Source organism: Trematomus bernacchii, unplaced genomic scaffold, assembly GCF_902827165.1.
Source record: "Trematomus bernacchii unplaced genomic scaffold, fTreBer1.1, whole genome shotgun sequence".
Lineage (NCBI taxonomy): Eukaryota > Metazoa > Chordata > Actinopteri > Perciformes > Nototheniidae > Trematomus > Trematomus bernacchii.
The window spans coordinates 1,471,439-1,495,970 of record NW_022987608.1 but is presented as its reverse complement, the minus strand read 5'-3'; the positions used below and the strand labels follow the sequence as shown (position 1 = coordinate 1,495,970).

The window sequence follows — 24,532 nt, the reverse complement described above, 5'->3', positions numbered from 1 at the left end:
ATATTTATTTGTGGCGGCCCACCACAAATAAATCAATGCATGGGAAATACTGGACTGGTTCACATGATCAGCAGTAAAGCATTTCAAAAACAAAACTCACTGAAAACACACAATATTTGTTTTATTGATTATGTTGTGATGAGAAAAACACATTTTATATTACAGTATATTTCCTATATTCTGTGGTCATTTTTGAAAAGATGCTCCTGGAGACGGTTCTTCTAGAGTTTGGTATCTTTTATCTGAAAAAAACAGAGTGTTAGAGTAAAAAAAAAAAGGTATATAAATACTATAAAACACAGGCTTATATCTACTCTTTTAAAATTGTTGCATTGAGACATAATTGGTCCCTTTACATACACTCATCTTAGATATGTAGTTTCAATAAGAGGTTTTAGTCCTGCCTCTTTCAAAATGTTTTGCGTGTAATATTACATTTTCATCACAAACACCTTTGTAATAACTACCATATGTTTTAATGTATGTCAATCAAACTATTTACTACAAAATGCGAGTGTTATTACATAATGAAGTGAAGAAAATGTGAGTTATTACTTAATGATTCGTTACGAGCCTTCTGCTGGACGACATTGGCACTTTCATTGTGATTTTATTTTAATATCACTGGGGGGGGAAACTTCTGAAGCAATTGGAGTCAGGACTCAAAGAGAGACACGAGGAGAGCTGGAGCTTTGATGGCAAACACTGACGGTTTATTTGGAGCTTCGGAGAATTCACAAGACATGTCACGGGCCACGGTCTGACCACACGGTTGAGATGCCACAATCAATTCTGAAGAACCCCCCTGTAGCTCGAGGTTTTAAAGGTCCCATGTCATGCTTTTCTGGTTATTACCCGTCCCCTTGTGTGTTATGAAGGTTTGTCTGCATGTAAACGGTCTGCAGAGTCACAAACCCTCAAAGTACACCCTGTAGCGAGTAAAACTCTAACACAGAAAAGACCTGTCTATGCTGCCCCAGAACGCCTCGTTGGACATTTATCTTTTTCTTCCTGAGTACAGTGACGTGCCCATACCCAAATGAACCCATTGGTCAAAATGGACCAATCCGTGGAGCCGTTAGGTTAAGTCCGCTGATTGGTCCAAATTGACCAATCCGCGGACTTCCTCACACACACACACTCAATCTTTTCTCAGCTGCAGCTCCGCCGATTTCTCCTCCCTGAGACGGCGGGACGCGGCGAGGCTGCGTGTGTGTGTGTGTGTTCGGGCTGGGTTTCGCTGTGTCTCGCTGTCTCGCAGACGGCCACTGGGCTCATAGGGAGGGGGGGGGCAGGAGCTCCAACAAGCCGTTTAGGACAGAGAGTGAATACACATACTATACAGAGATGCTGTATGAGAAACCAATGTGATTTTGGAAAATTGCACAATATAAATCTATTCTAGTAGACCTCAACAATGGAATTATGATCAGTAGAAATGGCCATGACATGGGACCTTTAAGTAGTTCAGAGTGTAATAATCAACATTCTTCATTAGTTAGACTAAACAGCTGAGGACACTGAATCACATTTGTTGTCGCTTATGGCTCGGGGTCATCTACACCCCGAGAAGAATGTGTTCCAGGTGTCCCACAACAACCATAAGTATCTCTGACAGAGAGTTGCCTGGTCATAAACTGGCAACATCAACAATATGCTAGGGCAGCCCCTCCTTAAGGGAGATAACGGCTGCTCAAGGCTGGTCAGCTGCGTCAGAGGGCGAAGGAGGACATGCAGGGCAAATTATTCCCCAACAATCACAATCAAAAACAATGTATTTACACTTATATAAAGAAACAGTAAGCCAATTGCATGCATTTAACTTACATTCATATTACACCATCACTTTAATTTGAATTATTTTGATTTATTAAGGCCATTTGTCTTCCAAACGTCTCATTATTGTATAAAAAAATTATAATACCTTCTATTATAATGAACCTATTAGCTATCCCTAAAGCTAAACGTGACACTCCAGAAACAATTTTATAATATTTACAGCAAAATAGTTTCCTTACCACCGTGCCTCCTTTGTCCTCCTGGTGCTTTTCAAGAACATGCAGCACGGCGTCGTGAAGCGTCGGGAAGAACATGGAGGTCAGGATCTCTTCGTCAAAGAACAGACAGCTGTGCAGTTTCTCCAGGATGTACGCTGTCGACACATGGGAAGCTTGTTACAGACACTTTAACTATGGGATGTTGAGCTTTTTAAGAAACATTCGTGAAACTCACCATCACAAGAGACAACGTAAACGTCTACATCCACACGGACAAATTCTTTGAGTGCCTGTGGAATAAAAAAGCCCGTTATTGTATGAGAAATATTCCAATTACTGCAATTACTTCACACATATACAGTGGATTCTCAATTAATTAGGTGTGGCAAGTTTCTTTTGTCTCGTGGCTTAGTCTGCGTTAACGCTTTTTCATTCATAATATGTCATTGCTTTATAGTATTCAACATATTGTTATTGTACCGTTCTGAGTCCCTTCATAGCGGAGATGTCCAGGAAAGAGACGGCAGAGAAGTCCAGGATCAGGCTGTGGAGATCCACTCTGGGAACGCTGATGTTAGCGGGAAGCTCGGCGTTCCAGTTCACCCGGATGGGAGGGTCATTGAGGTCGGAGGGCCGATCTGAATCCTCCACATTCATGCAGAATAGATCCTTCATGCCTTTCTGTTTGGAAGATTTAGGAAAATGTTAGGAAAATCTCACTGGTCATCGGCTTGAGCTTCAATCTCAGGATCCATGTATTTATTATCCTCTCAAGAATGGAAGTAGACATCATGTGTACTCTGATATTGGACGAGTACATTCAGTATTTTCCCAACAGAAAAGTGAAGCTTTTTGAAAGAAGAAGAAGCACAGTAGTGTATCGTATCTTTGATTTCTCACCTCTGATATGTCGCCATCCTGTTTCCGTAAAAGCTTCTTGATTTTCCTGAGAGCCTTGTTTCTCTTTCTCAACACCCTCAGAGGGTTAAACCCAACCTGGAACATGTTAAAGTGACGATTTATTTAAAAAGAACAAATATATACTATATATCAGAGGTGTGGACTCGAGTCACATGACTTGGACTCGAGTCAGACTGAAAAAAAACACATCGCTTTACCAGCAGAGAGTAAATTGATTAGTACATTATTAATATGACTAATAAAGAGCAGTTTGATCTGCAACTCGATGAGGATCAACTATGCATTTATTGATGTTGTTATTATTGTTATGGTACTCTTTAATGTTTGAGTTCAGGAGCAACTTAACATTTTTCATGATTTGTGTACATTTTATATATTATATTCTGTTTTGGTGAAAGGACATAATGACTTGTCGGTTTTCAAAGTTTAGGCTTGACTTGACTCAGGACTTTAGTGCAAAGACTTGAGACTTACTTGTGACTTGCAAAACAATGACTTGGTCCCACCTCTGCTATATATACTTATATACCGGTACCACTTTACAATAAGACTACCCTTATAAAGGGTTTACGAATAGTTTGTAATTAATTTATTAATTAGGTTGTGAACACTTTATAAATCATTAATAAGCTTTTAAAAAAAAGACATGAGATAAACAGGGCAACTGTGACCTGTTGCTTGCCAAATAGTGAGCCCACATTTATCTGTACTGCTAAGTCTTATATTGGCTACCTAGCTTACTTCGTCTCCTTCATCAGCCAGCATCCTTGGTATCTGTTGTTCACTGAGTTGATTCTCGCTAAGTAGCCAATATACAACCCAATATAAGGCTTAGTCATCTTACCAAATAGTGAGCCCACATGTGTCTGTACTGCTAAGTCTTATTAGAAATGTTAGTAACTCATTAATAAATGGTGATGTGTTTCACACTTTACAATAACGCTCCCCTTTGGCAACTATAAAAGTTAGTAACTCATAAATAAATGGTCATAAGAGATGCCAAGAAACATCAAGATGGATGGGGGGGGGAATCAACTCAGTGAACAACAGATACCAAGGATGCTGGCTGATGAAGAAAACGAAGTAAGCTAGGTAGCCAATATAAGGCTTAGTCATCGTGCCAAATAGTGAGCCTGTGTTGATGTATGCAAACTATGTTAGAACTGGTTTATAAATGGTTCCTATATACCTATATATTGTATATAGTTGTATATATACTTGATGTAAATAATATCCTGCTTATAGTGTGTATATTGTGTTAACAGAAAATTGGCGCTTCATTAGTGTTTTTATTTGTCAGACAGTTTATAGATTTGTTATCTTCACGGTCATCAGTATATTTTCTTACTCTCTAATGCTGGTTTATTTCTATTTCTTTTTTTAGATGTTCACATTTTTAGAATTGTTTATTTCTACTCTTTTCATTTGTTACTATGTGCAATGCCTTGTTTTGTTATTTTATGCTGCTGCAACGTCATTTCCCCCCAAATTGGGATTAATAAAGTAGATCTTATCATATCTTATATAATATAAGTGAAGTATAGGATGGAGAAGTGTGTGTCGTACGTACAGCTTCCACCAACTTGTCCCTGAAGAACTCGATATTAGCGAAGAAGATAGGCGAGGGGATCCTGAAGATCTTTACTCCGTTTGGTTCGAATATCTGAGAGGAGATACAGTGTGATGAATAACTGATTCTGAAAGTGTCTAAAAGTGTTTATTGGATAGCATTTACTCACATCCAGGTAATCTTTGCGGTCTTTGTACAGGTTTGTCCCCGAGATGTTAACCAAGACAGAGCAGCGCGGGCTGGAAAGACATGGAGAAGAACATGATACAAATACATAAATTATTATATATCTTATTTTAGAAAATTCACATTGTCATTGAAGGAGTTCTGCTGGTTAGAGTTTTTGCTTGTATATGCTTCTTTTACGTGCTTCGTAAGTAGTTAATAGTTTGACAATTGTAATACTTGTAAGTGTCTCTGTGCAATATATAACTTACCTGGTATCTAGCTTCTACCACAATAACTTCTACATGTTACACTTCATTTATATTATAAAATACTGTCGCTGCTGCTTTTCTACCTTCATGTGTACTTTGTGAATTGTAATAACTAACGTGCATGCCCTTTAATCTAATACTGCTTTATTTGTTGTCTCTATCTCTACTTTGGCTGTAACAACATACATTTACGAATAAAGGAATTCTGATTCTGGTTCTGAATTATTGTGTGTTACTTTGTGGTGAAGATGTGATTTCTCATCCACTGCAGTACATCTGTGTTTTAGTTATCAGAGGAATAACTTGTGACGTTACAATTGAGTCCTGAAGACGACAGTGAGCAGCTCCAACCCCAATCCCACCGCCAGACCGATATCCAGACCCAGCAGGATGGCACCCAGACACGTCCCGACCCAAACCACCTGCACACGACCAGAGAGGGCAGAAGTACACACATCCTTTACTCAAGTAGAAGTACAGATACTCGTGTTTAAAAATACTCTGGTAAAAGTAGAAGTACTGACTAAACTTCTTTACTCAAGTAAAAGTAAAGAGGGCTTTGAAATGTACTTCAGTAAAAAGTACCCATAACTAGCAGCTGTTTTAAAGAGTACCTGACCTCCCTTTATATTAATAGAACAATAATGTCATTGTTAGCTAATGAATGTTTCCATGCTGAACAACGGCAACATGACAACGTTTTCATTGGTCCCTCTTCTTTAGAGAAGACCAGGAAATGATGGATACACGGATCGTGTTCAAATCAATAGGCACGCAATGACTCTAAATAATAATGATCACGCCACCAAACACACATTCAAACTAAAGGAACCAGCCTGTTTGGGAAATGTAAGAAGTAGAAAGTACAGGTATTTGGGTTCAACATGTAAGAAGTAGAAAGTACAGGTATTTGTGTTCAACATGTAAGAAGTAGAAAGTACAGGTATTTGGGTTCAACATGTAAGAAGTAGAAAGTACAGGTATTTGTGTTCAACATGTAAGAAGTAGAAAGTACAGGTATTTGTGTTCAACATGTAAGAAGTAGAAAGTACAGGTATTTGTGTTCAAAATGTAAGAAGTAGAAAGTACAGGTATTTGTGTTCAACATGTAAGAAGTAGAAAGTAAAAAGTCGTCAGAAAAATAAGTAGTGGAGTAAAGTACTGATACCAGATAAATGTACTAAAGTACAAAATATTCGCACTCCACTACTTCCCACCTCTGCAGACAACACATGAGATTAAAAGACAATAATCTGGGAAATAAAGTAAATAAAAACAAAACATGTGGCTGTGAGCTACAAGACTTTGGAATCACTTACACACTCCAGTTTGTCCTTCCTCAACAAGTACGGGATTTCTCTGAACTGCATCAGCATGCCCTTCAGGTTGACGATCACCAAAGCACCCAGGACAGACTGCCAAATATTAAAAAGGACATATTATCTTCATTTTCAGGTGTATATCAGTATTTAGTGTCTCTACTTTAAAGAGTCCTCTCCTGCTGATGTTCAGGTGTATATCAGTATGTAGTGTCTCTACTTTAAAGAGTCCTCTCCTGCTGATGTTCAGGTGTATATCAGTATGTAGTGTCTCTACTTTAAAGAGTCCTCTCCTGCTGATGTTCAGGTGTATATCAGTATGTAGTGTCTCTACTTTAAAGAGTCCTCTCCTGCTGATGTTCAGGTGTATATCAGTATGTAGTGTCTCTACTTTAAAGAGTCCTCTCCTGCTGATGTTCAGGTGTATATCAGTATGTAGTGTCTCTACTTTAAAGAGTCCTCTCCTGCTGATGTTCAGGTGTATATCAGTATGTAGTGTCTCTACTTTAAAGAGTCCTCTCCTGCTGATGTTCAGGTGTATATCAGTATGTAGTGTCTCTACTTTAAAGAGTCCTCTCCTGCTGATGTTCAGGTGTATATCAGTATGTAGTGTCTCCACTTTAAAGAGTCCTCTCCTGCTGATGTTCAGGTGTATATCAGTATGTAGTGTCTCTACTTTAAAGAGTCCTCTCCTGCTGATGTTCAGGTGTATATCAGTATGTAGTGTCTCTACTTTAAAGAGTCCTCTCCTGCTGATGTTCAGGTGTATATCAGTATGTAGTGTCTCTACTTTAAAGAGTCCTCTCCTGCTGATGTTCAGGTGTATATCAGTATGTAGTGTCTCTACTTTAAAGAGTCCTCTCCTGCTGATGTTCAGGTGTATATCAGTATGTAGTGTCTCTACTTTAAAGAGTCCTCTCCTGCTGATGTTCAGGTGTATATCAGTATGTAGTGTCTCTACTTTAAAGAGTCCTCTCCTGCTGATGTTCAGGTGTATATCAGTATGTAGTGTCTCTACTTTAAAGAGTCCTCTCCTGCTGATGTTCAGGTGTATATCAGTATGTAGTGTCTCTACTTTAAAGAGTCCTCTCCTGCTGATGTTCAGGTGTATATCAGTATGTAGTGTCTCTACTTTAAAGAGTCCTCTCCTGCTGATGTTCAGGTGTATATCAGTATGTAGTGTCTCTACTTTAAAGAGTCCTCTCCTGCTGATGTTCAGGTGTATATCAGTATGTAGTGTCTCTACTTTAAAGAGTCCTCTCCTGCTGATGTTCAGGTGTATATCAGTATGTAGTGTCTCCTACTTTAAAGAGTCCTCTCCTGCTGATGTTCAGGTGTATATCAGTATGTAGTGTCTCCTACTTTAAAGAGTCCTCTCCTGCTGATGTTCAGGTGTATATCAGTATGTAGTGTCTCTACTTTAAAGAGTCCTCTCCTGCTGATGTTCAGGTGTATATCAGTATGTAGTGTCTCTACTTTAAAGAGTCCTCTCCTGCTGATGTTCAGGTGTATATCAGTATGTAGTGTCTCTACTTTAAAGAGTCCTCTCCTGCTGATGTTCAGGTGTATATCAGTATGTAGTGTCTCTACTTTAAAGAGTCCTCTCCTGCTGATGTTCAGGTGTATATCAGTATGTAGTGTCTCTACTTTAAAGAGTCCTCTCCTGCTGATGTTCAGGTGTATATCAGTATGTAGTGTCTCTACTTTAAAGAGTCCTCTCCTGCTGATGTTCAGGTGTATATCAGTATGTAGTGTCTCTACTTTAAAGAGTCCTCTCCTGCTGATGTTCAGGTGTATATCAGTATGTAGTGTCTCCACTTTAAAGAGTCCTCTCCTGCTGATGTTCAGGTGTATATCAGTATGTAGTGTCTCTACTTTAAAGAGTCCTCTCCTGCTGATGTTCAGGTGTATATCAGTATGTAGTGTCTCTACTTTAAAGAGTCCTCTCCTGCTGATGTTCAGGTGTATATCAGTATGTAGTGTCTCTACTTTAAAGAGTCCTCTCCTGCTGATGTTCAGGTGTATATCAGTATGTAGTGTCTCTACTTTAAAGAGTCCTCTCCTGTTGATGTTCAGGTGTATATCAGTATGTAGTGTCTCTACTTTAAAGAGTCCTCTCCTGCTGATGTTCAGGTGTATATCAGTATGTAGTGTCTCCACTTTAAAGAGTCCTCTCCTGCTGATGTTCAGGTGTATATCAGTATGTAGTGTCTCCACTTTAAAGAGTCCTCTCCTGCTGATGTTCAGGTGTATGTCAGTATGTAGTGTCTCTACTTTAAAGAGTCCTCTCCTGCTGATGTTCAGGTGTATATCAGTATGTAGTGTCTCTACTTTAAAGAGTCCTCTCCTGCTGATGTTCAGGTGTATATCAGTATGTAGTGTCTCTACTTTAAAGAGTCCTCTCCTGCTGATGTTCAGGTGTATATCAGTATGTAGTGTCTCCACTTTAAAGAGTCCTCTCCTGCTGATGTTCAGGTGTATATCAGTATGTAGTGTCTCCACTTTAAAGAGTCCTCTCCTGCTGATGTTCAGGTGTATGTCAGTATGTAGTGTCTCTACTTTAAAGAGTCCTCTCCTGCTGATGTTCAGGTGTATATCAGTATGTAGTGTCTCTACTTTAAAGAGTCCTCTCCTGCTGATGTTCAGGTGTATATCAGTATGTAGTGTCTCCACTTTAAAGAGTCCTCTCCTGCTGATGTTCAGGTGTATATGAGTATGTAGTGTCTCCACTTTAAAGAGTCCTCACCTGATGATGTTCAGGTGTATATCAGTATGTAGTGTCTCTGGGACATGTCTCCATGCTTTAATGTTCAAAAAGCTCTTTATTTTTCTCATACTGTCTGTGCTGCAGCACCTCTTTTCACCCTCTGTCTGAAACCAGAGCCCAGTGTGCTCTGATTGGTTAGCTGGCCGGCTCTGTTGTGATTGGTCAACCTGCTTAGAGATGTCCCGCCCCCTTAGCCTATCACGTACAATGTGTTGGAGCGCTAGCAAATAGAAACACGAGTGTTACATAGTGATGTCACGGATGTAAACAAAGGAGTCCAATGGAGATGTTACGGGAAAGAGAAAACCCCAAAAGCATAATAGGCCTCTTTAAGGGTTTGTGAACAAATATATAGATAAAGTAAATATAGCACAATCAGAGCTGAGCTTACCCACAAATTTGAATCCATTGATTTCTATACAAAAACCCTTAATGTTATTTCCTGGCTTTTCCTGAGGTTAATTCTTAAGATGTCAAAATAAGGAAACGTCCTGATAATATATAATAATAGATAATGAAATAATTAATTTGAGATCACAAAAACAATGTTTCATAAATAAAAAATCGAAGTATCTCTGAACAACATTTGTTATTTAAAAAATAATGACATAAATGACATCAAATGAATGTGTTATCATGGCTAAACAGAGGGTAATACAGTCTTCAGGGTTCATACACTTTTTCACCAATGACTTCTCCATGACCTTTACCAAAACAATTACTCTTTCTCAGCGGTACTCACTGAAATTTTTTTAATTTAACATGGTGAGCTGGAAAATAAGGTCTGCATATGAAACATGTTGTGCCTATCTAAAACAAATCAAATAGTCGGCTTACTAGCTCCTACAGACTAAAGCCACTGTAGACCAGAGGGCGTGATTGTCAAAATCTCTCACCAGCAAAATACCTCGTCAGTTAAAGGGGACCTATCATGCAAAATGCACTTTTGTACGTCTTTTATACATGAATATGTGTCCCCGGTGTTCCAGGGAACTCACCAAGTGTCAGAAAACACAACCCTCTCTATTTTCCTCCATACCCAAATCTCTAAAAAAGGGGCTGCAACGGATCTGATAAAAACTGATCCAGATTTGAACACTGTCCTGACGTCAGGACAGTGGCGCTACGGCTATTGGGCCAACTCCACCAATCAGGAGGAGACAGCCACGGCCATTGCCGTTCGAAAGCGCTGGAGACGCTGTAGTACATATGCCAGGCCAGTAGGTGGTGCTGTTCTCACAGAATCAGCCCTTGCAAAAACAGAGCTAGAAATTGTCAAATTGAGCAAAATGAGGCATGGCTAAAATGCATGATCTGTTTGGTATTTTGAAAAAGAAAAAGTATAAATATGCCTTATATAGGTATGGTCCTACACTATATTATTAAAATATAGCATGATAGGTCCACTTTAAATGCCATTTTACGTTTCATTACTATACGATACAGTATTTATTATCGTTATAGTATTACTATTTCGGCGATTAGATCAAATATAAATTATATTTGATGCAACTTTGGTTACATTTCCATGACTTTTCCAAAAAATATTGTTTTCCATAACTTTTCCAGGGCCTGGAATTTGCATTTTGAATTTCCATGACTTTTCCAGGTTTTTAATGACCGTAGGAACCCTGAGTCTTTAAATGATAGTAGTTAGGGTCTTCATTCATTTACATATTGTCTGAAACCTTTATTTTATTCCTCACCCTGGGAAGAGGCTCCAGCAGGAAGCCGAGCGCCATAGTCACAATCATGGCCATCATGGCAGAGATCAGACCTGCAATCTGCATTTATAAAAACAAGTTAATCTTTAATTTCATCGTGCAAATGAAGGATTAATTTACAATGTCTATAAACCAGATTGTAGAGCGACATTACAATACCTCTTTTCGGAGACAATAAAATGCTACTGTACGGTTGTAAACATTTGTGAGTGTAGTTTTCTGACCTGTGTTTTTCCTCCTGAGCTTTCCTGCACGGCCGTCCTGGAGAGAGCGGTGCTGGCTGCAAACGACTTGAAGCTCGCACCAAACATGTTGCTCACTCCAAATGCAATGAGTTCCTGGGATCAAGGAACCATAAAGACTTTAGTTACCTCTCTGACAAAATGCAACACATGAAAGCACCAGGTTTGGGGAGTAACAGATTACATGTAATGTAATCAGGATACAAAAAAGGTAACCTAAGAAATTGGGGATAGCTAGCAGATAACAATGTTAGTAAAAACCTGTAAAGCACATGTGTCAAACTCAAGGCCCGGGGGCCAAATCAGGCCCGTGGTGGATTTAATTTCGGCCTGCAGGATAATTTTTAATTACTATTAGATCTGGCCCGCCGGTATATTGCACGCACACCTTCACTCAATCCTGAGGGTCTCCTCAGCTCAGAGCCTGACCCCAAACATTGATGACCTTGCACCCAAGATGAGATGCCAAGTATCTGGCTTGAACTAGCATCACAGAGCAGCACACTGAGTTTACATGGATGTTTCCTTCTGCACTTTCTTTCTTGAGACAACAGGGCATGTTTGGTTTGTTCTTTGAGGGAAATAGTTTTTTTGAAGCTGTTGTTGGCCTGTGGAGAAATGTAATCATAAGAAATGACTCTGGAAAAGCTGCAGATAGAGCCATAAGAAATGAATGCAACTGATTATTTAATGTTTAATGTTGTTTTTATAGGCAATAATTTAAGCTTTGTTAGTTCCAGGTTTAATATGTGCAATAAGTTCATTTCAATAAGTTTTGCAATAAACATTGAACCAGTCCGGCCCTCGACTAGTACCCATTTTTTAATGTTGGCCCACTGTGTATTTGAGTTTGACACCCCTGTTGTAAAAGGATCAGATGTTCTCTCTTCTCTGTGAGCTGTTCTGTTCTGTAGGATAATACTTTAAGTGTGAATCTATACGCCTACTGCCTGAATCTGCTTTATGGTTTCCACTTTCTTTGCTTCATTTGTTCTGTTTTTAATTCAGCAGGTCAACCTATATGTTCATAAAATAGTGTGTGTGAGCTTAACTGTGTGTGTTAAACTAAAACGGAGCATTTTCTGCTTTTTTAAACTGTAGTATGTGCTCATGTGTTTCATTGTTGGTGTATAGGCTACTGCCTGAATATGCTTCATTAAGGCAGGTTTTCCTATGAATAAAATAATTTCTGATCCTAAATATATTGTTTTTTCTTGTCTAAGGTCACATTGTCCTGTTGTCTAATGGCGCATTTCCACCACATGGTCGGCCTCGGCCACGCTCGGTACTGCTTGGCCGCGTTGGGCCTTAACAGGGCCGGCTCACTTCATGCTGCGCTTCCATTACAGTTTAGGAACTGGGGTAGTTACTATAGTAACGCAGTGTAGGCGGAGCCGTGACGTCATCTTCAATGAGAACCCCAGAAAAACAACACAGCCGTTAGCTGTTAGCACTCAGAGCTCACAGCTCCTTATATATGTTCAGAAACTAGACAAAAGTTAAACAAGTACACACCACAGACTGCCTGTGTCATGGTGAATACAGTCGCTGCTTTATTTATGTCTGTATAGGCCGTTGTTGTGAGTGTGGATGGTCGGAGCATATACTGCGTTAGCTTAGCCAATCTCCATTTAGAAAACACGCATTTTAAAAGGTTTTTCGCCTGCCGTCTGTCTGCAAACTTGCCAAAGCATTAATTCATGGTTTTTACTAACCGGTATCAGTATGTTGTTACTTCGGCATCATTTTGAAACGTGTATTACAATTAAATCACGGTCAAATATGTCCATCTTGTTGTAGTTGTAGCCTCCTTGCCAGCGCTCCTCTCTCTAGTTTAGCATACTCAGCCCGACTCAGCCCTGTTTGTTGGCCCCGATAGAACCACAATTTTGTCGGGCCAGAAAAGAGGTGAAAAAGTGGCCCCGGGCCGGGCCGGGCCGTAACTAGGCCTAGTGGAAGCGCAACCAAAAACGGGCACGGCACGACACGGCACGCTTAAACCGCGCTCCGCGCCATGGTGGAAATGCGCCATAAGAGACTTAAGAAAAACATCCTATTTATATTTCTTATTTTTTGTATTTTTTGCATTGCACATTTGATATTGAGGTTATCCAAAAGAAACGGAGAGTAATCAGGTTACATTACTTTTATTTTGGTACTCAGATTAGGTTACATTTATTTACAGAATGTAGTGCTAGTGACCCGGCGCCAGAACAAATCTACAGAGAGGGTTTATGATTTTCATGGGAGGGCACACAAAACCGTCATGTGCCGCGGCCAGTGGCGGCGCCAGAGATTTTCTTTTGGGGGTGCTGTGGGGTCGCTTGACGTTTCACAGAGGGTGCTCAAACATGTAGGGTTTCCCATTAATGTCCCGGCGCTACAGTGGAATGTTCTACTGCAACAATCACCACGCCAATACACAGTGTACCCGCGACTGTTACAATGAAGGCTCGATAATCAGCTCACGGCATATAGGTATAGGCAGGGGTAAAGTGCTATTTTTTTACAAGTGGGGGGTGGACCTAAGCTCCTAAGATTTTTTTTGTAATATTGAAGTTAAAAGCATCAATCTGGTGCACTTTGAGAGCAACATGAAGAGATCTATGGATACATCTCTCAACACCCATATGAAACAGAACTGTAAACAGATTTACTTTTTCTTTATGGATATTTTACAAATCACTCTCCTTTTAAACTGTATTCTTGTTTTACTGTCATATAGTATTTCATACCTGTTTTTCATTTATTAATCTTATATTACTATCTGACATCACATACATCGTAGCATTAAAGTTCACAGTTTATTTATAATTAAATAAATACAAATAAATATATTTTTAATTTTTATAAATAATACAAAACGTGTTTATTGGGGGAGGGCAGGAATGTCAAATGGGAGGGCCCTCCCACGGCGCCGGGTCTGCGACCGGCCCACATCCCGTCCCGAACGTCCCGATGGCCAGTCCGCCACTGGTAACAAATTCACTTTTTTTCTGCCATCAGAGCCAGGAATGACCACAAAAAACTCACCTGGTTTCCATCGATGGTGTAGTCGTGTTTGATGGAGTAGACTTTGGCCACAGAGAAGGCAACAGCAAAGCCCACGATGGCGATGGGAAAAGCTTCAACTGCACTCTCCTGAAATACTTCAATATTTGGCGCAATAGGAGACTCATACCTGGAAATAAAACAGTGTTTAATCGTGCATTCATAGGATCTATAGCTCAATACTGAGAAACCTCAGGGAGAGCAACAGAGGAGGGATCCCTCTCCCAGGACGGACAGACGTGCAATAGATGCCGTGTGTAAATCGAAGAGATAATACATTTACAGCATAGGTAGACCAAATGTTTGGAAATGCATGTGTCTATAATAAGAAGATGAATCCACGAGGATGTCACATTTATAGAGACTTTAAGACTGAATGATTGTACTTTTTACACTACTACACTTATTTTAAAGCTGTGGTTACATTGTTTCATTAGGTCATAAAATACATTTTATTTTAAACAATTAAACAGTGGTTTCCAACCTTTGGAGCTTCTGACTCTTTATACAAAATAAATCAAGTTGTGGGCGCTTGTCTTGTTCCAGTAGTGTACCTCAACATTTTCCAATAGTTTTTCATTACATAACCTTTAAATTAGGTAAATAATTCAATATTTCACAAAATATTAAAGAAAGGTCAATTAAATTATGTACATTTGTGAGAAGTTAGTCTTTTCTTCATTTTTCTTATATTTATCATCTTATGACCTCTCTCAGATTTATCTTGTGAACTTTTAAAAACATCTTATTAGGTCAACCATCTTCAAACTAAATTATAATTCTGTTACATAGGTTCATCAGCATTACAAAACTATTACTATTACCAAACATAGAAATCAGCCAGCTTGATTTTGACTTATAATATCACTGATGACGTGCAAAACTTACCCACTAACCATTTTGCCAACAACTTCAACATCATATCTCGTCTCGAAGTTGAAGCCATAGGAAACACCGCAAGCTACGATAGTCTGTGAGAGCAAAGAACTCTTCAATCCCAGCTAGCTTGAACACATCAACGTTGTTATACTTTGGTAGTGATGTAAACAGGATTTGTAGTTCATAAGATAGTCTCCTCTCACCATGATAACCTCTATGGGGATGGGAACAGGAAGCCTGGCTTTGTATCGGTCGTTCAGCTCCTTCACGATGAAAACCACCACCATGATCACGATGGACATCACCAGGTCGCAGATGTTGGTGGAGGTGATCTGGACAAAGACCTTCTCCAGGGTCTGTGCAAAAGAAGTGAAAACTCTGCATTTGAGCATGATTACAACATTCTCTTTCCAGGCGCACATCAAATCTGTTACCAAATCCGCCTTCTACCATCTCAAAAACATTGCCAGACTCCGGCCTTCACTCTCTGACTCTGTGTCAGAAACACTTGTACACGCCTTCATCACGTCCCGTCTGGACTACTGCAATGGAGTCCTGTCCGGGGTTCCCAGCAAAACCCTGGACAGGCTCCAATACGTCCAGAACTCTGCCGCCAGGCTTCTCACCCGCACCAAGCCATGGCAACATATCACCCCCAACCTCATCCACCTCCACTGGCTGCCGGTCAAGTCCCGGATTCAGTACAAAACACTCCTCCTCACGTACAAGTCCCTCCATACCCTCGCCCCCCAGTACTTATCGAACCTCCTCCATCCCTACACCCCTTCTCGGAGTCTGCGGTCCTCAGACACGGGCCTGCTCTCCATCCCCCGCTCTCGCCTCCGAGCTGTTGGTGACAGGGCGTTCAGTGTTGCGGCCCCCACCCTCTGGAATGCACTTCCTGCCGAGATCCGTAATGCTGCCTCCCTGGACATCTTCAAATCATCTCTAAAAACTCACCTGTTCACCCTGGCCCTCGGGCCCGAGCCCTTTCTTGGTCCTCCGGCTTCCTTTCTTTTTTGTTTGTCCACCATGTACAGCGACCTTGGGTCCCTTGAAAGGCGCTATATAAATATCATTTATTATTATTATTATTAGTTTAATTGTGTAATTTGGACTCTGGGCCATATCTCACTTTAATTAAATCGACAGCCTGCTGGTTTGAACGTCACATGAAAAGCTGCACTACATAAATATTATGCATTTCAAATTCTGTAGAGGTTTTCCTTCAGCTTTCACTATTACATATTCCCATGGTTTCATTTAGATATCAGCATACTGCAGAAGGTGGTCTGTAAACATATCCATTACTGCTTTACAGTCAATGTATGTTGTCCTGAATGCATGTGCATAATCGTATTAGAGCTATGTCAAGAAGTAAGACAGAAAGAAAGACATATTATGAAGCTTAGCAATCTGAAATGTGTATCTCTACATGTTCATGAGTCTAGCCGTAGAAATTAGTATACATTCTTTCACTCAAAACACTGACATTTGTGGAGTTTTGTTTCCTCTCACAACTGTCTGTGTGTTTAAAGCTATAGTTTCTCTCGTCTTTTCTCTAATTTCTGTCTGAATGATTAAAAACAGTAGGGTTGGTCCATCTTTGCTAGTTTGAAAAACAAGAAATGATCATCAATGATGCATCCTTGACTTACATATATGAGAGCGAGTGGACCGTTGATGCCTGGAACGGTTAACCCCAACACAAACTTGAGCTGGGACACCAGGATGTGGACGGCAGCGGCTGTGGTGAAGCCGGACACCAGAGTATCGGACAGGTACCTGACGATGAAGCCCACCTGGAGGACACCCATGGCAAGCTGGGTGAAAGAACGAGGGGAAAATAAGCTTTATTTCGAAAATTGGTGTCAGAATCTGTCTGTGTTTTCCTGTTTTATTTTGAAATGTCACGATCTGTTTGTGTTTTATTTTGAAAGCTGTTCACCCCTTGTGTTATGTCTGATTTTACTTCCTGTCTCTGAGGTTTCCCTCCTGTTTGATTACCTGATTCTGTTCACCTGGTGTGTTTTTCCTGCCCTGCCCAGCTGTGTCTTCTTCCTTGTGATTAGTTCTGCATGTGTTTAAGTTCTGGTTTTCTGTTGGATCCCTAATTTTTTTACACATGGGAGAGTTATGGTCTGTTTGCTGTATATGTTTTCAACCTTGACTTACGGTATTTTAATGTTAACAAAGTGTTCCAACCTGCTCTGCTCAACCATGACAAAGGGTGTGGTATTGTTTGAAAAATATCACTCGTCACCGGCTTGAGCTTCAATCTCAGGATTCATGTATTTATGATCCTCTCAAGAATGGAAGTAGTCATCACATACAGAGCATTTGGTACTGAACTATGCTGATATACAAGAGCGGGAGTTACACAGTCACAAGATGGAGGAATACCGGGTCTTGTAGGTAATCATACATCCTGTCATGTTCAAAATACTGAGTTTTTTTCTCGAAATGTTGGCTTTTTTCTGAAAATCAAAAAATTCTGACTTTTCCCCAAAATTCAGATTTTTTTCAGAAAATTTGCTTTTTTTCTGAAAATCACAAATTATTACTTTCTCTCAAAATTATTACTTTTTCAAAACATTCTGACTTTTTCTCAAAATTCATACATCCTGTCATGTACACAGCTACAGTTGGGATACCTTTGTTATCATGTGTACTCTCATATTGGAAGAGTACATTCAGTATTTTCCCAACAGGTATGAAGACAGATGTACCTGGAAAATCCCCATGAGGAAGGTCACAGAAGAGGCCACCAGGACTCTCTGCTGGTCCTGGGTCAAACCATCAAAACCAGTGATGTTTGCCGGTTGTCCGACTTCTGGAACAAGGCGGGTCACCACCGCTCCCAACATCAGACTCAGGACTGGGAAGGAGCCTGCAGGAAGGTGTGTGTTGAGGTGAGGAAGGTGTGTGTGTTGATGTGTTGAGATAAGATTGGGTGTAATATCACACCCAATCTTATCTCAACACATCTTGTTTAAAAAAGATAAGGCTGACAAGTGATGTGTCTGATTTCATAAAAGTGTTATTACTTGGAGGCCTTTAGGGACAGTTTATCAAAAATTATGATAGGGGAATTGTGATAATAAAGAGTTTAGATTGAAACACTTTGGCATAGTTACTTATCCTATTTCCAAGAATTTCCAGCTTAAAAGTGATTGAAAGTCAAGATAAGTTGTTATAGAGCAAATGTATGCAACAATATTATAGCCTAAGCATTGCATGACTTACCTACGGAAATATGTCTGGAAGTACCGAGGAAGAAGTATGTTAGCATGGGGAAGAAAGCTGTGAAGAGGCCGTAGCTGGGAGGCAGTGAAGCCAGCAGAGAGAAGGCCATACCTGGGTGAGACCACAGCAAAACAACAAACACAGAATAAATAATTATGGATATTTTGCATTTAAAAAATCTCTGAAAGAAATCTCTAAAAAGCACGTTTTTCGGCACTAAACCGGGTAAAGATTTACAAAATTGCTACTAAATTACCAAAATAAGCTAATTGTTGTTGCTAAGCTAACCAATACTGTAGATTACATTTGCAGACATTTAACCACAAAAACAAGTGTTAGCCATGCTAGCAGCTCTTGTTGTTGCTTACTGTAGCTTAATGCTACGTCAACATGCTAACACATTAGTTTAGCAGATTTTGACCGTGTACAATGCCTTAGTTTTCTCTAGCTAGCATGCTAATTAGCATAATACACAGTACAGCTGAGGCTGATGCAAGTATCATACATTTGGCAGGAATTTGTTCATTGCTGTTTGAAATGTTGACCTTGAGGAATAACAAGGAAGTGATCAACGCTTTTAAACATCATTCTGGGAATGGGAGTGTCCGTATTAAAAAAGACAAATACAACAAAAAGATTTTTATGATAATTTGGCAACTGACCAACATTGATAGTTCACAGTTTATGGTGTGAACTTCCTTTGCAGCTGCCACTCCTTTATATCCCTGTCTGGGATCAATAAAGTGTTATCTTAAGCCCCTTTTTTCAATTACATCAGTGAATTCAGTTGCAGCCGCATTTGAATACAACAATGTCGAAAATAAGTCATATTTAAAAAAAGGAAATAAACTACACATGAGTGTCATATTTATACTTAGACATGCATATGCCCTGTTTTTCATTCAGCAATTACCATATTTAGGGCAATATTCTGGGACAATGACACTTCTGTGTCGATCGTACAGTACAGTGTGGTCAGTCGATGCTTATACTGGATATAAAAAGTGCTTTACATGGATTAAAAACAAGCTGTTAAGGCACCAGAACATCAGGTCAACCAAATGGATGTAGAGTTAAATCTAGTAGTGGCATTATTAGTGAATGGCTTTAATAAAGAGATTAGTTTTAAGAAATGATTCAAAAGATGTCTCTGATTCTGCTAGTCTTGACATATCACACAATGTGTATGTCAACATTTTTATAATGGAAGCACAAATCTTAAGCATATGCCCTGTTTTTCATCCAGAAATCAACATTTTAAGGGCAATATTCTGTGAAAATGCCACTTCTGTGTCGACCGTACAAACCGTGTCAACATGTTTCCAATGCAATACAATACAGCTTTATTTATAGAGCACTTTAAACCTCCAGACCAAAGTGCTGTACAGTCAGTCAAATAAACAAAACAAAACATACAAAAAATAACACAGCACAGCTCACACACCATAATACAAGTAAAAACAATAGAGAATTTAAAAGCAATAAAAGCAACGCTCTAAAAGATGTTAATACGCTAAGGAGAAGAGGTGGGTTTTAAGAAGCGATTTAAAAGCAGACAGTGTGGCGGCCTGTCTGATGTGCATGGGCAGATTGTTCCACAGTGTGGCGGCCTGTCTGATGTGCATGGGCAGATCGTTCCACAGTGCGAGAGCCTGTCTGATGTGCATGGGCAGATCGTTCCACAGTGTGGAGGCCTGTCTGATGTGCATGGGCAGATCGTTCCACAGTGCGAGAGCCTGTCTGATGTGCATGGGCAGATCGTTCCACAGTGTGCGAGAGCCTGTCTGATGTGCATGGGCAGATCGTTCCACAGTGTGGAGGCCTGTCTGATGTGCATGGGCAGATCGTTCCACAGTGTGGGAGCCTGTCTGATGTGCATGGAGAGATCGTTCCACAGTGTGGGAGCCTGTCTGATGTGCATGGAGAGATCGTTCCACAGTGTGGGAGCCTGTCTGATGTGCATGGAGAGATCGTTCCACAGTGTGGGAGCCTGTCTGATGTGCATGGAGAGATTGTTCCACAGTGTGGAGGCCTGTCTGATGTGCATGGAGAGATCGTTCCACAGTGTGGAGGCCTGTCTGATGTGCATGGGCAGATCGTTCCACAGTGTGGGAGCCTGTCTGATGTGCATGGAGAGATCGTTCCACAGTGTGGGAGCCTGTCTGATGTGCATGGGCAGATCGTTCCACAGTGTGGGAGCCTGTCTGATATGCATGGGCAGATCGTTCCACAGTGTGGGAGCCTGTCTGATGTGCATGGGCAGATTGTTCCACAGTGTGGGAGCCGCTACAGAGAAGCAACGGCCCCCTCTGAGCTTTGACTTGGTTCTGGGCACATTCAGGAGCAGTTGATCTGCTGACCTGAGAGGGCGGGTGGGCATGTAAGGGTGTAGCAGCTCAGAAAGATATGGTGGGGTCATGCCATTTAGGGATTTAAAAGCAAATAAAAGGATTTTGAAATGAATCCTAAAATGTATTGGCAGCCAGTGGAGCGAAGCCAAAATGGGGGAAATGTGGTCATATTTCCGTGTGCCAGTTAAAAGCCTTGCACCAGCTGCAGACGAGCGAGGGAGGACCCACTGACCCCCATGTAGAGAGAGTTACAGTAATCCAGCCGAGTGGTGACAAAGGCGTGGATTACTGTCTCAAACTGCTGTCTGGAGAGAAAAGGTTTTATGTTGGCTAGCTGACTCAGGTGATAAAAGCTCGTTTTTACCACCGATTTAATCTGACTCAAGTTTTAGTTCAGGGTCCATTTTAATGCCAAGGTTCGTAATGGTGGGCTTGGTGTACTGAGCCAAGGAACCCAGGTCTACAGAATTGATGCCAGTGGTGCCACCAAAAACCATTACTTCTGTTTTTCCTTCATTCAGTTTTAGGAAGTTGCACGCCATCCAGGCCTTTAAGTCCTCCAGAGTCTAGACACTTTAGCAGTGGGCTGATTGAGTAACCCTCCTTCTTTTTTAGTGGGACATAAATCTGGCTATCATCAGCATAGCAGTGTAATGCGATGCCGTGCTTTCTAAGTATGGACCCAAGAGGGAGCAAATAGAGGGAGAATAGCAGGGGGCCTAATACTGAGCCCTGTGGGAGCCCATACAGGAGTGGAGCAGAGGATGACTCGGAGTCACCAAGGCTGACAGAGAAAGTTCTGTCCTTCAGATATGACCTGAACCATTCCAGGGCTTTCCCCTCAATGCCCACCCACTGCTCCAAGCGAGAAATCAGGATGTGATGGTCGACTGTATCGAAAGCAGCAGTTAAATCAATAAGTAGAAGCACAACGCAGTCGAGTCAGTAGATAAAAGGATGTCATTAAAAACTCTTAAAAGCGCTGTTTCAGTGCTGTGCATATAGTTTTAAAACCGGATTGGAAAACCTCACCTTGCATAATGGCCACCATTCCAGTGCTGATCCCAGAAACGACATCTCCCAGCAGCCACTCTCTAACTCTGTAGATCCTCATCCAGCCAATGATGGGCAGAAAAGAGAGAACTGCATTCTTGGCTCGTTTTGAGTCACAGCTGGATTTCACAGAAAGACAGAGCATTTTCCTTAGACACAATTTCATCAAATCCTATATTTATTATTAGTTTTATTCCACTCTTGGCAATTATTATAAAACACAAACATGTATGCTGATTTTTTCAAGGAAAGAGAGTCTTATTTGACCCATTACTCAAAATAGATTGTCTGTCAATAACAGCTGCTTACAACCAATACTAGTAACATAGATAATTGATCCTAAATTGGGAAATGTTTCAGTCACAGCAGCATGTTAAAACAAGGCATTGCGTATAATTTGAAAAAGAGTAAGAAATAACAGAAATAAAATAGAAACATCTCAAAATAGAAAATAGATCAGAACTAAAAAGTAAAATATATATATATATATATATACAAATTAACTGTGAACGATAAAAATCTGTGTCCATCTGTAAAATAAACACTACGGAGGGCCAAATAACAGCTAACACACTTTAAAAGTAGGTTAGTATTTTACAATTCAAACCAAAAATCACAATCAAAAGTCAACACAACAAACAGGTTACCTGACATCTCCATAGTGTCTAATAATTATTTGAATATTATTATTATTTATACTTTTTCTTAAACCTAAATATGTTCATACAGCCCTTTCTATCATTTGGTAACGAACGCCAAGATACACATCTGCTTTAAAGTGCAAACTGATGCTTAAAGTTATCATATATCAAAGTCTGACACCTATTTTGCAGAATATCTCAAAGTTATGAAGTCAAATCTCAGGGTTCACTTACGTCAGATAAGCTTTCAAATGATCCAAGGAGGTTTTGTGCAGCCTGTAGATTTTTTTATGGTCTTCTTCAAAGCTGTCATCAGAGTACACGGGTCTTGACACCACATATTGTTTTCTAAAAGTCACCATCCTCACACGTCTGACAGATCCCAGATAATGTGAGAGGTTCTGGAGGAAGAATTTTATAAGAACCTTTGCCCGCCGCCTCCCTGTTATTTTATCTTATCTGTAATCTGAGATCGATCTCATCTCTACGTCGGTTTTGTCACTCTGTTCAATCATTAAGCAGATTTATGATCCATTGTGTGATATGTAAACACATTTTTAAATCTTTGCTTCAGCCTCTTGCATAAGGAAATTGTTCACAAGGTATTTCCACATGTTGAGATTTGTTTTTGGCTTAGTATCAGTGAGCAATTTATATTTGAAATAATACTTTCAAGCAGTTTTTCATTGAAGGAAAATGAAAGAGGATATATTCTGCTCATTTTCAGGGTCATATCAGTATTTAGTGTCTCTACTTTAAAGAGTCCTCTCCTGCTGATGTTCAGGTGTATATCAGTATGTAGTGTCTCTACTTTAAAGAGTCCTCTCCTGCTGATGTTCAGGTGTATATCAGTATTTAGTGTCTCTACTTTAAAGAGTCCTCTCCTGCTGATGTTCAGGTGTATATCAGTATGTAGTGTCTCTACTTTAAAGAGTCCTCTCCTGCTGATGTTCAGGTGTATATCAGTATGTAGTGTCTCTACTTTAAAGAGTCCTCTCCTGATGATGTTCAGGTGTATATCAGTATGTAGTGTCTCTACTTTAAAGAGTCCTCTCCTGCCGATGTTCAGGTGTATATCAGTATGTAGTGTCTCTACTTTAAAGAGTCCTCTCCTGATGATGTTCAGGTGTATATCAGTATGTAGTGTCTCTACTTTAAAGAGTCCTCTCCTGATGATGTTCAGGTGTATATCAGTATGTAGTGTCTCTACTTTAAAGAGTCTTCTCCTGCTGATGTTCAGGTGTATATCAGTATGTAGTGTCTCTACTTTAAAGAGTCCTCTCCTGCTGATGTTCAGGTGTATATCAGTATGTAGTGTCTCTACTTTAAATAGTCCTCTCCTGCTGATGTTCAGGTGTATATCAGTATGTAGTGTCTCTACTTTAAAGAGTCCTCTCTTGCTGATGTTCAGGTGTATATCAGTATGTAGTGTCTCTACTTTAAAGAGTCCTCTCCTGCTGATGTTCAGGTGTATATCAGTATGTAGTGTCTCTACTTTAAAGAGTCCTCTCCTGATGATGTTCAGGTGTATATCAGTATGTAGTGTCTCTACTATGACATGTCTGAAGGCAAATGAAAAGAGACACTTGAGGTTGGTTACCTAAAGTTAAAAAAGTGTTGCAACTTCATGGAAGGGAATTTTGTGTATTGTATTCTATTGCTGTGTACCAGTGGGGGGGGGAAAGTACTTGAATCCTCTACTTAAGTAAAAGTATTGAAGTATAATCAGCTAAATGTACCGAAATTAAAAGTACTCATTGTCAGAAAGACTTTTCGTATGAATATAAGATATCGTATTATCGTTGTTATCCCTTTATATTTGAGTGTTTTAATGTTGTAACAGCAGTAGGAAATGTATATCATATAAGTACAACAACATGTTATTCATGTACAAAGTGACAAGTGTCAAATAAATGTAGTAGAGTAGAAGTAGCAAAAAATGTAAATACTCAAGTTAAGTACAAGTACCCCCAAAATTATACTTAAAGGTGGGGTAGGTAATTTTGGAGAAACCAGCTCGAGATCGCTAGAATTTGAAAATACACAGCCGGAAACAAATCTGCCACTTCCTTACAGAGCCCCTCCTCCAACACACACGAACGCGCACATGACCAATGAGGGCACGAGATAAGTTTGTGCACAGATGGAAGGCTGACAGGCAGGTAGGCCATCCAGTTATTTTAGCTGGGCCGGCTCAGATGATTGGTCGTACTTTTTACAGTATTACAGCTTCCACAGATGACATTTTGTATGGATTTTTTGTCAAAGCACTTAAGATATTCATTGCTATCGGGATGTTAAGAGCATTCCATGGAATATAACAAAAAGTGTATC

The 24,532-nt window shown here is 40.1% G+C and overlaps 1 protein-coding gene across 1 annotated transcript; it reads right to left on the bottom strand.

Moving 5' to 3' along the window:
• Positions 1-4: 4 nt before the first annotated feature.
• On the bottom strand, positions 5-22,587 carry slc26a3.1 (solute carrier family 26 member 3). The gene is made up of 19 exons (XM_034131216.1): positions 22,433-22,587; positions 21,537-21,676; positions 18,154-18,264; positions 17,637-17,797; positions 16,566-16,730; positions 15,111-15,263; positions 14,917-14,999; positions 14,011-14,158; positions 10,960-11,073; positions 10,718-10,795; positions 6,245-6,340; positions 5,241-5,347; positions 4,658-4,727; positions 4,489-4,581; positions 2,898-2,993; positions 2,478-2,678; positions 2,233-2,287; positions 2,019-2,152; positions 5-242 (listed from the first exon to the last, which is right to left on the bottom strand). The coding sequence occupies exons 1-19, from the start codon at positions 22,558-22,560 to the stop codon at positions 222-224; spliced, it is 2,154 nt and encodes a 717-aa protein (XP_033987107.1). The 5' UTR covers positions 22,561-22,587; the 3' UTR covers positions 5-221.
• Positions 22,588-24,532: the final 1,945 nt, after the last annotated feature.

Excerpts from the sequence above, each read along its gene's own strand:
- slc26a3.1 (XM_034131216.1), bottom strand. The coding sequence starts at position 22,560 with ATGGTGACTTTTAGAAAACAATATGTGGTGTCAAGACCCGTGTACTCT. Across the intron at positions 6,341-10,717 it reads TGCTGGAGCCTCTTCCCAGG|TCTGTCCTGGGTGCTTTGGT; the intron begins GTGAGGAATAAA and ends AATATTTGGCAG. Across the intron at positions 4,728-5,240 it reads GTCGTCTTCAGGACTCAATT|CCCGCGCTGCTCTGTCTTGG; the intron begins GTAACGTCACAA and ends ATGTCTTTCCAG.